Here is a 15,332-nt window from a genome sequence, read left to right as displayed (position 1 = left end):
ATTAAATAGATATAACCTTGGATCCTTGAAGATTAGGCTAGTGATGTGCTACCTCTGGTATGTTCTACCAATAGATTTACCTCCATAAATAAGAAGAGAACCTCATTCAGTAGGCTAGCCACTAGGTGATGATTCTTTGGAAATAATTACCATGGAAAAAAAGGACAATTTTAAATAGCCTTCAGTCCTTTGTGGCCCCTTTCTACTTCTGTGAGGGTGCTAAAAATAACTGTTTTTAAACCATCTCAGTTTTTAAACCACTTAAGTATAAGACTAAGCTAACTGCTTATACTCCAAATGTGGAATCTTTGTCTAATAGCCAATAAATTGATATACTTTTGAAAGAATTAGAGCACACCAATTATTAATATTTTTACCAAAAAATAATCTGGCAGCTAAATGGAAGATTCATGTGTCCTTTTTTATTTTATTTTATTTTAATATTTTTTTTAGTGAGGCAATTGACCAGGATCACACAGCTAGTAAGTGTTAAGTGTCTGAGGTCAGATTTGAACTCAGGTACTCCTGACTCCAGGGCCGGTGCTTTATCCACTGCACCACCTAGCTGCCCTCATGTATCCTTCTTAACGTAGCAAATAAAAGATGTTTCAAGAGTTAGTTTCATCATGTGTCCAAGGGCAATAAGAAATAACATTAATAGCATCTTGGTCTTCTAGTGTTGCAATGCTTATGAAGAACATTAATTAGCTTATGGCAAAAATAACTACTTTATACATCAACATGTTTCAGGCAATAAAGAGGGAAAAAAAGTTGTACAAAGAACATGATGATTCCATCCAAGCTAGAAATCACAACAAAAACCAGAAGAAATATAAAAAAATTATTCCCAAAAATTGAGAGAAAAAAATCACTTTATGAGATTCCTTTTGAGAAAATATAGTCCTAATATGTAAACCAGGAAAGGATAAAACACAGAACTATAGACCAATATCATTACTGAATATAGTTTCAAAATTTTTAAATAAAATTCTCTCAGACTACATCCAAGAAATCATTCGGCATGACCAAGCTTGGATTTGGGGTGCAAAGATGCTTCAACATTAAAAAAGTAATCAATGTAATCATATTAAAAATAAGAACATACATGATTATCTGAAGAGAGGAAGTAAAAGCCTATGTGCATTGATTTATTTTTTAAAAACAAATCTAGGGGCAGCTAGGTGGTACAGTGGATAAAGCACCAGCCTTGGATTCAGGAGTACCCAGGTTCAAATCTGGCCTCAGACACTTGATGCTTACTAGCTGTGTGACCCTGGGCAAGTCACTTAACCCCCATTGCCCCTCCCCCCCCCCCAAATCTACATATTATAGGCATCTATCTAAAGCCAAAAGCAAGCATCATATGAATTGGAGATAACTGCAATCTTTCCCAATAAATATGGGAATAAAGCAAAAATGTTCACTCTCCCCATTATTATCCTGATATAAGTCCTGGAAATGCCAGAAATAGCCATTAAAACAAGAGAAAGAAATTAAATACATAAAGACTAGCTAAAAGGAAAGCAAATTATCCCTATTCGCTGCTGCTACTACTGTTTTATTTAGATAATCTTGGGAACTCAGCAAAGACTGAGGAAAATTAATAGCTTTAGCAATGTTGCAGGCTACAAAATAAACCCTCAAATATCAAAAAAGTTTTATATATAGTAATAAAATGCAAGAGGTAATAATAGGATGGGAAATCCCATTTCAAATAACTACAAAATGTGTCTTCATTTCTTACTGCTCAGCAATATTCCCTGACTTCCTGCCAAGACAGCTACATGAACTGAGTCAGACTGTCCAGCTCTATCACACCAACTCCAGCAAAACCTTCAAGTTCCCACCAGACCAAATATAACAATCATTAAATTCAATGAGAAACTACAGTGATTTCTTCCACTCCGACTGCACAAAAAGTTAAAGAGAAGCCCAGTGGTAAAAGTAAAGAGGAGTCCTTAAGTTAATCGAGCTCCAGTATACAATCAGGGATGTGACACACAACTCGTGAAGCTCTGTGCTGGAGCTGGTGTTAAGAACTAAGTTTCTACCTTAGACATTTACAAGCTGTGTGATTCTGGGCAAAGCCAGTACCTCAGTTTACCCATGTGTAGAATGGAAATAACAGCACCTACCTATCAGAGTTCCTGTGAGATCAAGGTTTATTAATGATTGTTCAACTTGTTATTATTATTACCACCATCACCAAGGAACTGCAGTTAGGAGAATATAAAACCTAGCAGCTTCTACTAAAAATTGAAGATTTTAGAATACAGTATTTCTTTTTTTTTGGGGGGGGGGGATGAAGGTTAAGTGACTTGCCCAGGGTCACACAGCTATCAAGTGTCAAGTGTCTGAGGCTGGATTTGAACTCTGCTCCTCCTGAATCCAGGGCCAGTGCTCAGTCCACTGTGCCACCTAGCTGCCCCCTAGAATATAGTATCTCAAAGATTCTTTCAACTCCTTCATTTTACAGATGAAAAAACTGAGGTACCTAGAAGAGATGTGACTTGTCTGAGGTCATCCAGCAAACTAGTAGGAGAGGAAGCACTAAAACTCATGTACCTTCACATGTAATCGATTTCTCTTTTTTTTTCTTTCTTTCTTTCTTTCTTTTTTTTTTTTTTTTGATGAGGCAATTGGGGTTAAGTGACTTGCCCAAGGGTCACACAGCTAGTAAGTGTTAAGTGTCTGAGGCCAGATTTGAACTCAGGGCCAGTGCTCTATCCACTGCACCACCTACCTGCCCCTCAACACACTTTTAAGTTTAATCTGTATCATTAATGTTTTCTCCATTTCTGCCTGCTTCTCTTTTCTTTTTAGCATAACACTCTCTAATCCAAAGCTTGCCTCCTCACATACTCTTCTACCACCTTACCTGGGTGATGCTCCCCAAGGCCCTGCAGAACTTGCAGGGGGTGGACACAGACATTGTTCTTCGAATAGATGATCTCCCCATCCAGTATGGAGGGAGGGCCACCGCTGCCACTGGGGTTGAGGGTCAGGAGATCAGAGGCTTTTGAGGAGGCTCGTCGAAGGAGTCGCCCCAGAGACATTGCCAGGGGAATGTTTCCATTATCCACAAGCTTCAACCCAGAACAAGAGCCAAGTTAAAGATCTGCCTCAAGAAGAAGAACAAAGAATAAAATAAATTTCAAATTTCAAATTAAGACTTTTTTCAAAGGAAAGCACTGACAACCTTCATAATTTAATGACTACTGAAGGGTTCCTTACTCTCTTCTGTAGCATAGATTTTTATGGCTATCTATTAAGGCTTCTGTGAATCAAAGGTATATCTTTCCTTCCCTAGATAAAAACTAATCACAGCTGAAGACATTCTATTTAAAGGTATAAGCTACAAAATTCCTAGGTTTTCCCATTTGTTGTATCAGTCTCCCTATGTATTATTTCTTCTTATTCTAAACCAGCCTTGCAAACAAGTACGCCTTCTATTTTGAAACTTTCTTCCCTTGGCCTCTGTGATAGCATACTAATGTTGGTTCTTATGCCTCAATAACCACTCTTCTCTTAATCATAGAGGATTCTCTTCCTCCTCCCACAACCTAACAATAAGATCTGTCCAAAACGAAAATGGCCTACTTCATATGAAGGTCTTGCTGAGGAAGCTAAATGATTATTTGTTGGGGATGTTGTAGAAGGCACTACCATTTAGAAATGGGTTAGACTAAACCACCTCTGTTGTCCCTTTCCATCCTGAGATTATGATTATTATAAACTGCATAATTGTAAACTTTCCCCAACTCTTAGTCTTTGGCTTTCTTGTTTCTCTTTTTACTTTCAGGGACCTCATCTATTCTCAAATAACACTTCTATACAGCTAGTTTTTTATCTTTAGTCCTGATACCTCCCATTTGCATCTAACTGCCTACTGAAATTTTCCATTGTACAGTAAAACCAAACTACTTATTCCCATATACCCTCCCTCCCAAACCACCTGTCTTTAACTTAGTTGTGCTGATAGAATCATCACTTTTTTTTACCTAGACTCAAATCCATGAATTTCTCCCTCTCTCAGTTTATGCATCTATAAAATGAAGGGATTGAACTAGGTAATTGCTGTTTCATTCTGATCCTAAATCCTATGATTACTCAAACAAATTCACTTCAACAAATATTTATTAAAGTACCTACTATACGGGGCAGCTAAGTGATGCAGTGGATAAAGCACTGACCCTGGATTCAGAAGGGCCTAAGTTCAAATCTGGCCTCAGACACTTGACACTTAATAGCTGTGTGACCCTGGGCAAGTCACTTAACCTTCATTGCCCTACCAAAAAAAAAAGTAACTACTATATGAAAAGGATGACTCTGTTAGGCACTGAGGCTACAAAGACAAAAATGACAACCCTTCAAAAGAACTTAGAAGGTCCTTGGGGTGTGGGCAGATATACACATAAGTAGAATACAAGGTAGGAAAAATGATGAATGCAAAGAAGAGATTCAAAAGTATTTTAGGAAAATTTCATGTGAGAATACTTTTAGCTTCTGCCATTAGGGAAGGATTCAAAGATGTGTCTGTCACCTGAACTGAAGCTTGACAAAAGGGGATTCTAAAAGGGAGAATAAGGAGAGAACATTTTTCAGGTATGGTAAAAAGGGAGGGGGGTTCCTATATACATGCACAGGAGAGAAATTATGTTTCATTTAGGGAATATTTAGTTCACTGGAATGAAGAATGTATAAAAGGAAACAATGTTAAATAAGATTGGAAAAGCAGTTTGGGGTCAGGTAAAGAGTTTATTTTTTATCCTAGAGGAAACAGGAAACCAGTCAAAATTTTTGAGCAGAGGGGTACTAGGAATGATTTGGGCAAGATGGGCTAGAGAAAGAGAGCAATTAAGAGACTGTTAGAAGAGAAAGGAGATGGGGCAGCCAGGTGGCACAGTGGATAGAACACTGGCCCTGGATTCAGGAGGACCTGAGTTCAAATCCAGCCTCAGACACTTGACACTAGCTGTGTGACCCTGGGCAAGTCACTTAACCCCAACTGCCTCACCAAAAAAACCAACAACAACAACAAAAAAGAATTAATGGACAACCTGAAAGCCATGATCAAAAAAGACAGACACTGGACTGCATCTTTCAAGAAATTATTGAGGAAAAATGCCCTAATAACCTAGAATTAGAAGGTATTGAGAGACTCCACCCATCACCTCCTAAAAGAGATCCCAAGGGGGCAGCTAGGTGGCGCAGCGGATAAAGTACCAGCCCTGGATTCAGGAGTACCTGAGTTCAAATCTGGCCTCAGACACTTACTAGCTGTGTGACCCTGAGCAAGTCACTTAACCCCCATAGCCCCACCAAAAAAAAAAAAAAGAGAGAGAGAGAGAGAGAGAGATCCCAAAATGAAAACTCCCAGGTATAACCAAATTCCAGAACTCCCAGGTCAAGGAGAAAATACTGCAAGCAACCAGAAAGAAACAATTCAAATAGTGAGGAGCCACAGTAAGGATTACACAAGATCAAGCCACTTCTACATTAAAAGGATCAGAAGGCTTGGAATATAATATTCCAGAAGGCAAAGGAGCTTGGATTACAACCAAGAATCACCAACCCAGCAAAACTGAGGAGGGGAGAAAAATGGATATTCAATGACATAGAGGACTTTCAGACATTCCTGATGAAAAGACCAGAGCTAAACAGAAAATTCAATTTTCAAATATAAAACTTAAGAGAAGCATAAAAAAGTAAAACAGGAAAGAGAAAACATAAGTTATTCAATAAAGTTAAACTACTTATATCCCTACACAGGAATACTTGTAACCCTTAGGAACTATCACCACTAGGGCAGTTAGAAGGAGTATACATAGAGGGTGCAAGTTTGATGGGATGATATAAAAAAATTAAGGGGGTGAGAAAGAGGATATAACTGGGAGAAGAGGGAATGGAAAGGTAGAATGGGGTAAATTATCTCACATGAAGGGGCACAAAAGATCTATTACAGTGGGAAGAAAGAAAGGAAGGGGTTGAGCATCACTTGAACCTTACTCTCAAATTTGGCTCAAAGAGAGAATATTATACACACTCAAATGGGTATAGAAATCTTACCCTATAGGAAGTAGAAGGGGAGAGGAACAGGAAAATGGAGGGGGGCTGATAGAAGGGAGGGCAGATTGAGGAAGGCAGTGGTCAGAAGCAAAACACCAGAGAGGAGTAACAGAGTGAAAGGAAAGATAGAGAGAAGTATAAACAGAAGAAAAATAGGATGGAGGGAAATACACAGTAATCCTAATTATGAAAGTGAATGGAATGAACTTACCCATAAAAACAGAAGAAGATAGTACAGTAGATTTAAAACCAGAGTCCTACAATATGTTGTTTATAAGAAATACATTTGAAACAGAGAGACAAAAGGAGGTTAAATGAGTTACAGGAGGAAATAGACAGTAATACTATACTATTGTGTAGGGGCGAACTTCAAGTTTCTCAGAACTAGATAAATCTAACCATAAAATAAAAAAGAAGTTAAGGATATAAAAAGAATTTTAGAAAAGTTGGATTATGATAGACCTCTGGAGAAAAGTGAATGGGGAAAGAAAGGAATATACTTTTTTCTCAGAGGTACATGGCACCCACACAAAAACCAACTATGTATATGCATAAAAACCTCACAATCAAATGCAGAAATACTAAATGCATCCTTTCCAGATCATGATGTTATGGAAAGACAGATTAAAAAATAACTGCAAACTAAATAATCTAACTCTAAAGATTGTTATTTGTTCTTCATTCCTGAAGAGGACCATGACATCCAAGTGAGGGAGGTCACCAACTCACTCTCTCCTCCCGAGTCATCTGGGTCTAATGGCGAGATATATTAACAGGATGACTGGACATGGTCCTGAATGTTTAAAGCAAATGGGGTTCAGTGACTTGCCCAGGGTCACACAGCTAGTAAGTGTCCAAGGTGAGATTTGAACTCAGATCCTCCCAACTCCAGATCCAGTGCTCTCTATTCACTACACCACCTAGCTGCCCACTAATTCTAAAGAACAAGGGGGTCAAAGAACAAACCATCAAAACAATCAATAATTTCATTAAAGACAATGGCAATGAGACAATATACCAATATTTATGGGATGCCGCCAAAACAGTACTTAGTTGTAAAATTTATATCTCTAAATGCTTATGTGAATAAATTAGAGAAAAAACAGATCAATGAATTGGGCATGCAACTAAAAAAAACTAGAAAAAGAACAAAATTTAAATCCCTAGTTAAACATCAAATTGGAAATTCTAAAAAAACAAAAAAAATCAAAGGACAAGAGTCCCAAGATTGCTGCCACTATGAAGGAGGCTGCTGAAGATGTTAGTTACTTCTGACAACCAACAAAAGATTAACAAATTTGCACACAATATTAGTAGAATCACAGAACTGAATGAAGAAATAAACATTAAAATGAAATAGCTTCAAAATTTAGAAGATGCTTGTGATGATATAATGATGATGTCTGAAGATTCTTTAATGATTCCCTATCAAATTGGTGATGTTTTTATTAACCACTTAAGATGAAACTCAAGAAATGCTGGAAGAAGCTAAGAAAAATTTGCAAGATGAAATCGATGCACTAGAATCCAGAGTTGAATTAATCCAACAGATGTTAACCAATTTGAAAGTTCAATTATATGCAAAATTTGGGAACATAATGCAGATGACAGTTAAAAGTTTTCTAATTTTTTTTAATTTGTTTAATAAACTTGAATACTGGTTTAAAAAAATCAAAGGAAAGATTAGTAAAATTGAAAGTAAAGGGAGAGGATTCTGGGAAGATGATGAAGTCAGAAAACTTTCAGCTCTCCAAATTTCTTCCATAAAAACAAACAACAACAACAACAAACAGAACATCACCTCAGAGGGAATGTAGAGCAGGAGAAACAACACAAAAATTAGTAAATAACAGTAAGAAGGACCTAAGGCTTGGGGCATCATTCCCCATACCTTGGGACTAAAACTTGATTATACTAATAGCTGCTAAAAACAAAATGAAACAATAAAACTTTTTAAAATGAGCAAACAAAGGAGAAAGAACCCAACCATAGACAGTGACTATGGGGATAAGATCATATTCATAGTAAAATAATGGAGCCAAAAATGAAAAATTAAATAAAACTAGGAGCTGATTTTATAAAAAAAAAAAAAGAAATACAATAAAATAGCTAAACCATTGGTTAATTTGATTAAAAAAGAAAAAACAAGTTACTACTATCAAAAATGAAAAAGGTGAAATCATCACCAATGAAGAGGAAATTAAAGCAATAAGTACAAACTATTTTGCCCAAATGTATGCCAAAAAATCTGATGATCTAAGTAAAATGGCTGAATATTTACAAAATATAAATTGACCAGATTAAGAGAAGAGGAATTAAATTGAAAAAGCCCTCCAATAAACTCCCTAGGAAAACCACCCCCCAGGGCCAGATGGATTCACAGGTAAATTCTACCAAACATTTAAAGTACAATTAATTCCAATACTACATAAACTATTTGGAAAAATTGGCAAAGAAGGATTCTTATTAGATTCCTTTTATGACACAAATGTGGTGCTGATAGCTAAAACCCAGGAAGAGCCAAAACAGAAAGAAAAAATGAATATCGATGCAAAAAATTTTAAATAAAACACTAGCAAGGAGATTACAGCAATATATCACAAAGATCATGCACTATGACCTAGTGGCATTTATACCAAGAATGTAGGGCTGATTCAATATTAGGAAAAATATCAGCATAACTGAATATATCCATAACAATAACAATAACAGAAATCATATGATTATTTCAGTAGATGCAGGGGGGAAAAAAAAACCTTTGACAACACCCATTCCTATTGAAAATACTAGAGAGTACAGGAAAATAAATGGAACTTTCCTTAAAATTTCTCACCTGGCTGTAGTACCTTGGGACTTCTCAGACTGACTTCTCCATGTTCCAGGAAGCTCATTATTGGGATAACCTTATCATCCGGTAAGAGCTCATCAGCTCTTCACCTGATTACTACCCTCTGCCTCTCTGACCATGAACTCCCAATCTCCACTTAAAAAGAAAGTCCAGCTCAAACATTCCATTTCTCGCCTGGCTACACTACTTTGGGACTTCTATGATTGATTTCTCTACCAAGTCTCAACATCTAGAACATCCTCTCTCCTTGAAGGCAAGGACTGTTTTTCATTTTTGTATGGTTTCCCCCATACCTGACACAATAGAACAAAAGTAGGACTCCCTGGGGAAAAAAGGAACCAAAAAAAAGAACCCAAATTTGAAGAAACAAACAAAAAAAATTAAACAAAGTCCAAAAAATTAGAACGAGGTGTGTGTACTGCATATAAAAAAAACCTGGACTCACAAGAAGCAGAGATAAGATGGTGTATAATGACAGCATTTTTTTTGCCCAGTGCATGCAAGACACCATCTACCACAACAACCTAGGAAAAGTGCCAGAACAAATTCTGATCAGGAAAGCCAAGGAAAAGTCACAATGCTCCCCAGGGTCTGTAAGGAGGCTGAGACTGAACACCAAGGCAGGAAGCACTGGGGCAGAAAGAGATCCCAGGGTACCTCTGAATCAGTGCTGGGAAGAACGGGTGCCAGCTGGCAACTGTCATCCATTACACAGTTCCAGGCCACAGTTCCAGGTCAGAAAGGAGCAGTCATTAAGTAAGAGAGGACCTAGCTGTGTACAGAGAAAGGAACAAGTTCCAAAAACTTAGCTAAGTGGCTCTGAGCCCAAGGGCAGAGGGGAGATACAGTTCTAATCTTTAGCTGTGCACTTTTGTGTGGAACCAAATCAATTCAGTCACTCTGAACCTCTCCTCCTTAATACTCTCTTCTTTCTAGGTTTTCAAGGTACCACTCTGTTCTGGTGCTCCTCCAGTCTTTCTCACTTCTCTTTCTTTCTCCTTTGCTGGATTCTTCCTCCAGATCATTCCCTCCAGCAGCTGAAGGTGTCTCACAGGATTCTGTCCTAGGCCCTCTTTTCTACACCATTTCACATGATATTATCAATCATGGATTTAACTACCATCTCTATGCTATTATCAAATCTAGCTAACTGGTAGTTTTGGGTAGGGATTGCCTTTTGCCTCTTTTTGTATTCCCGGCACTCAGCACAATGCCTTACACATGACTGGTGTTTATTATATTGACCTTCAGCAGAATGACTTTTCCAGTTGTCTTCCCCATTAGAACCTGAGGACAGGGAATAATTGTGAAGCACTCAGCACAATGTCTGGCACATAGTAAAAGCTATATAAATGTTCAGTCATTTCTCATGGAAATCATTTTCATAACCATCTGGAGAAAAAAATTCAACAGAGTGGTTGGGGTTAAAACAGTTGGAAAGAAAACAGAAGCAAAACAAACTCCAAGTTTGAAGTTGGATCATGAGAGAGGGGGAAAAAAGCAAACGAACTAGCAATCAGGGTCTAAGCTGCCCCCTCAATTCCCTTCCCTCTACTTCTTCCCTACTTCCTCTCTCTCTCTCCCTTTTACTGACCTGGGTCAGTCTGCACTTCTTTAGGTACATTGGTACCCCACAAACCTGATCCTTGGGGGCTCACCATATTGGTGCCAGTCTTAGAACAGACACAACCAGACAAGTCTTACTGCAGCTCCAATAGTCCACCAGACTCATCTTTCTGAGTATCAGGGTCTACAGGCATGCACTATCATTCCTGGCCATACTTTTCCCCACTATTTCCTTTGGGATTCTTGATCCATCAGGTAAATTTTTTTTTTCTTGGCAGGGCAATGGGGTTTAAGTGACTTGCCCAGGGTCACACAGCTAGTAAGTGTCTGAGGCTGGTTTAAACTCAGGTCCTCCTGAATCCAAGGCTAGTGCCTTATCCATTGAGCCACCTAGCTGCCCCCCATCAGGTAAATTTTAATGGTGTTTTTTCTAGTTCTATAACATAATTCTTTGATAATTTGGTATGTCATTAATCTACTAATTACCTTAGGTACTACCATTTTTATACTAGCACAGCCCAAACATGAAAAATTTGCTTTTGGGGGGTTTTTTTGGCGAGGCAATTGGGGTTAAGTGACTTGCCCAGGATCACACAGCTAGTAAGTGTCTTGAGACCGAATTTGAACTCAGGTACTCCTGACTCCAGGGCCGGTGCTCTATCCACTGCGCCACCTAGCTGCCCCTAATTAGTATTTTTAATAATAAAGTTTTCCTTTATTTCTGTAAAGTATTCTAGATTTATAATCATATAAAAATATGTCACTGTTGGTAGACTTCCAAATATTTTATACATTTTATAATTATTTTGTGTATTGGGCTTTTTTCCCCTATCACTTCCCAGTGGGTATGGGTGGTAATATACATAAAAGCTGTTATTTCAGAGTCAGAGACTTTCATACTCTGATTGGTCTTGTTGGTAATATACAGAAAAGCTGTATTTTGTGGTTTTATTTTATATTCTCCTACTTCATTAAATTTATTTATTATTTAATTTGTGGTGGGGTCTGTAAGATTCTCTAACCATGATGTAAGCAAAAAGTGGTCACTTTCTCTTCTTTGCTCATGCGTATTCCTTCAATTTCTCTCGTTTTACCGCAATAGCTAGTATTTTGAGAACTGTATTAAGTAATAGTGTCAACAGTGAACATCCTTGATTTACTCCAATCCTATTAGAAAGATCTTTAGTATTTGTCTATTAGATAATGGTTTTATTTTGGTTTTAGATAGTGTGATAGTCCATTTATTCCTATGTTTTCTGGTATCTACAGTAGAGGTTCTTAACCTTTTTTATATCACAGATACCTTTGGTTGTCTGGTGATATCTATGGACCCCTTCTCATAAAAATGTTATTAAATGCATAATATAAGGAAACCAATCATATTTAAATACAGCTATCAAAATGTTTTTTTTTTTAAAGCTCATGGATCCAGATTAAGAATCCCCAGTCTAGAGAAATTTTCCCTTAATTATTGCTTTCGATGCATCCTAGTCATTGAAGCATTTCATTTTAAATAATCTTTTCCCCTGATTTTGTTCTTTGATTTACATGTTTATAGTCTCCGTTTATTTGTACCTTTTCTTCCTTTTTTGAAGGCCAATTGTACATTTGCCTAAAAAGACTTTTATAGAGAATTCACAAGGTAAGCTCTAAGGTCTCTCTGAAAAACTTTGGAATTGATCATGAGACATGGGGGACACTGGCACAGGTTCCCCCAGCACGACATGCCTTGCATAAAAGGCATGAGCAAAGCAGAATTGCAATAGCTTAAAAGAAATGTAAAAAACACAAATTTACAGAAATCTCCACTCCAAATGTTCATATGGACTATCTGTGTCTGACCTGCAGTAAAGCCTTCCAAGCTTGTATTGGTCTGATCAACCACAGTCGGGCACACTATACCTTGACCCCAACATAGTGATGTCATTTTGGTCCTCTTCAAGCATGAAGGACAACAATCAACTAACTAAATGAATGATAATTTTTACTGCATTTTGATCAGTAACGGAATTTATTTGATAATTCTATGTTTCTGTATTTAATGGGTTCCTATTCCCTAGCATATGATCTGTTTCTGTAAAGGTGTCCTGCACAGCTGAAATACGGATACTTTTTTATTTCCATTCAGTCATCATTGGAAATCTATAGGGTTTTTTTTTCCCCTTAAAATTCTATTCATGTCCTTAACTTCTTTATTTTTTTTGTTAGACTTTTTGTCTCAAAACAGTACATTGAGGTCCTTATGATTTTCCTGCCTGTTTCTCCCTATAATGTTTCTTTAAGTACTTAGATGCCATGCCATTCAGTGCTTATAGATGAAATATTTTTTTATGTTACCTTTAAGCATAAAAGCAGTTTTCCTTGCTTATCTGGTCTTCCTATATCTATTGTTATTATTCTCTTGTGTGAAATCATGATTGTCACCCCATTTCCTTTAAATCACCTGAGGTATAATAAATTTTGCTCCAACCTGTCATCTTAACTCTCTGGTATATTTCTGTGTCAAGCATGTTTCTTATAAACAACATTGTACGATTCTCCTTTCTAAACCCTTCTTTTATCCTTCTCTACATGTACCATCATAAATAGGAGAATGATAAACATGAAATGAAAACTATCAGCAGCTCTGCTTGGTTTTGATGTCCAGGGAACATCATACCTCAATCCTGGATAAGCTGATCACCTGAAATCTCATCATTATTTTGACTCAGTTTTTGAAACTAAATACCTTCAACTCCCTCAAGTTGTCTCTCCCCTCTCACTACAGGGCTGAAGGGTGGAACAATAAACTCCTCTCAAGGCCTTCCTTAAGAGAAGGCTCAGAACTTTCCAGGTTCCATTTTCCAGTGGCAGCATCAGCAGTCCTACTTGTTTTCCATTCCACAGATACCCAAAATGCTGGATATCCCCTGGTGGTCCTTACTTTTCAGCTTCCTTATCTACAAAAAGATTGTAAGCTGGGGCAGCTAGGTGCTGCAGTGGATAAAACACTGGCCCTGGATTCAGGATGACCTGAGTTCAAATCTGACCTCAGACACTTGACACTTACTAGCTGTGTGACCCTGGGCAAGTCACTTAAGTCTCATTGCCACCCCCCCTACCCCCACCCCAAAACCCCACAAATAACAAAAAATAGCCTGGGAACAGATTAGGTAAACAAAACACAGAAGGAAAGCAAGGTGTTCAACATCAACAACTGGACTAAGGACTCCCTATTCAACAAAAACTGCTAAGAAAACCAGAAAGCACTCTAACAGAAGAAATTGGGTAATAGATCCATATCTCACATCCTATTACTACAATTAGGAGGTAGTTGGTGGCTCAGTGGATAGAGCGCTGGGTCTGGAGTTTAGAAGGCCTGAGTTCAAATCTGGTCTCAGACACATACTAGCTGTGTGACTCTGGACAAGTCACTTAATTTCTGTTTGCCTTAATCCACTAGAGAAGGAAATAGCAAACCACTCCACTATCTTTGCCAAGAAAGTCCTATGAACAATATGGTACATGGGGCATGGAAGAGTCGACTGAATCATAGCAACAACCATAGCAAACAAACTAATTCCAAATAGATAAATCACCTAGATATAAAAATATCATTAACAACTTAAAGGAGAAAGGAAGGAGATACTTTCACAATTATAGATTAGGGAAGAGTTCTTGACCAAACAAGAGAAAGATATAATCATAAGAAAATCTTATCTAGCTCTTGACTTAGAGCTAGAAGGGATCCCCTTATTTTAATATAATGAAACTGTAAAGTTGCTAAACTTCTAGCTATACTGTCTAAAATATCTAATGAGTGGTCGCCAATAAATTATAAGCTTTAACAAAAGTTTAGACTTTTAAGCATTTATTAAAGAGCATTAGGATCTAATGAACAGAGAGAAAGGTAAAAATCTAACTATTTCTAAGAGACCCCAATGAGATCTGCCATGGTGAGGTCAGGAACAAAAAGGACCCAATGTTTCCTTCTTCCTCCCAGAAGCCTCCTGTGAAACTGGGAACATCCCATCCACATTTGCGCACACACAGCTCCAAGCTAATTGGCTGGTAGCTTTGATAGACAGTACCCACAAGCAAACATCACTTCCTGACACCAAGGAACTGACCACATGGCATGCCCTCAGATGCCTTCTCCTCATGTCGGAGCTTTCCTACAGTAACTCTCCAGCAGGTGGCGTCACTCCAATCTCTGTTACAAAACAGAGCAAAACAAACTGACTCCATAAGAGATTTACTCTGGATGTGGGAGGGGATTTCACTAATGAATGATCATATGTATGCAAAGATGATTGGTGAGAGAGATAAGGACCTTACACTGGAAGAGGCATGATTTGGTGCTTAAAAAGTCTACTTATCCTAGAATGGGGGAGATGGAGTCTCTTGGGACAAATGGAATCTGGAGGAGTGGGAAAGCATAGACACAGGGAGATTTCCAGTCATAAGTAGGAAATAAAGGTCAATAAGAGGGCATAGATCAGTAATAGGGTAGGAGCCCTACCACAGGGCAGTGTCTTCTCTGACATCTGCAATAACTGGCACAATTCTGGATGAGGAGCATGATGGAAAAGGAGAATCCATGAAGTAACCCCTACAAGGTAGTGATAAAAAGCACCAAGAAAATCTAGAATGTACACTTTGTGAGTTCAAATTGCAAGAAAAATACAGAAAAAAGAGAGAGACAATATAATTACAGGGGTCATGAATCAGAATGAGTGTTTAGAGTAAAGAGGAAGAGAAGATGGAAAATGAGAAAAATCCTTTTTTGGAAAGGAAAGCAAAAAAAAAGGGACATTTTAAAAAACTAATGAACAGAATTAGATGGAGGGGAAGGAGAGGAAGTAGAAAT

General features: G+C 37.8%; 1 protein-coding gene across 3 annotated transcripts in view; it reads right to left on the bottom strand.

Moving 5' to 3' along the window:
- TBC1D16 (TBC1 domain family member 16) overlaps nucleotides 1-15,332 on the bottom strand; it is a 142,905-nt gene that overhangs the window by 91,012 nt on the left and 36,561 nt on the right. For 2 of the 3 annotated variants that reach the window (XM_043963542.1, XM_043963544.1), the window contains exon 3: nucleotides 2,879-3,118. In XM_043963542.1, coding sequence (XP_043819477.1) covers nucleotides 2,879-3,056 — 178 coding nt within the window. In that variant the 5' untranslated portion in view covers nucleotides 3,057-3,118. Of the gene's footprint in view, nucleotides 1-2,878; nucleotides 3,123-15,332 lie in introns of all 3 variants that reach the window. The other variant, XM_043963543.1, reaches the window with a different exon arrangement.

The sequence above is a fragment of the Dromiciops gliroides genome, chromosome 4, assembly GCF_019393635.1.
Source record: "Dromiciops gliroides isolate mDroGli1 chromosome 4, mDroGli1.pri, whole genome shotgun sequence".
In the NCBI taxonomy this organism is placed as follows: domain Eukaryota; kingdom Metazoa; phylum Chordata; class Mammalia; order Microbiotheria; family Microbiotheriidae; genus Dromiciops; species Dromiciops gliroides.
The sequence above is the reverse complement of the archived record's forward strand: the minus strand, read 5'-3'. Positions and strand labels throughout refer to the sequence as shown.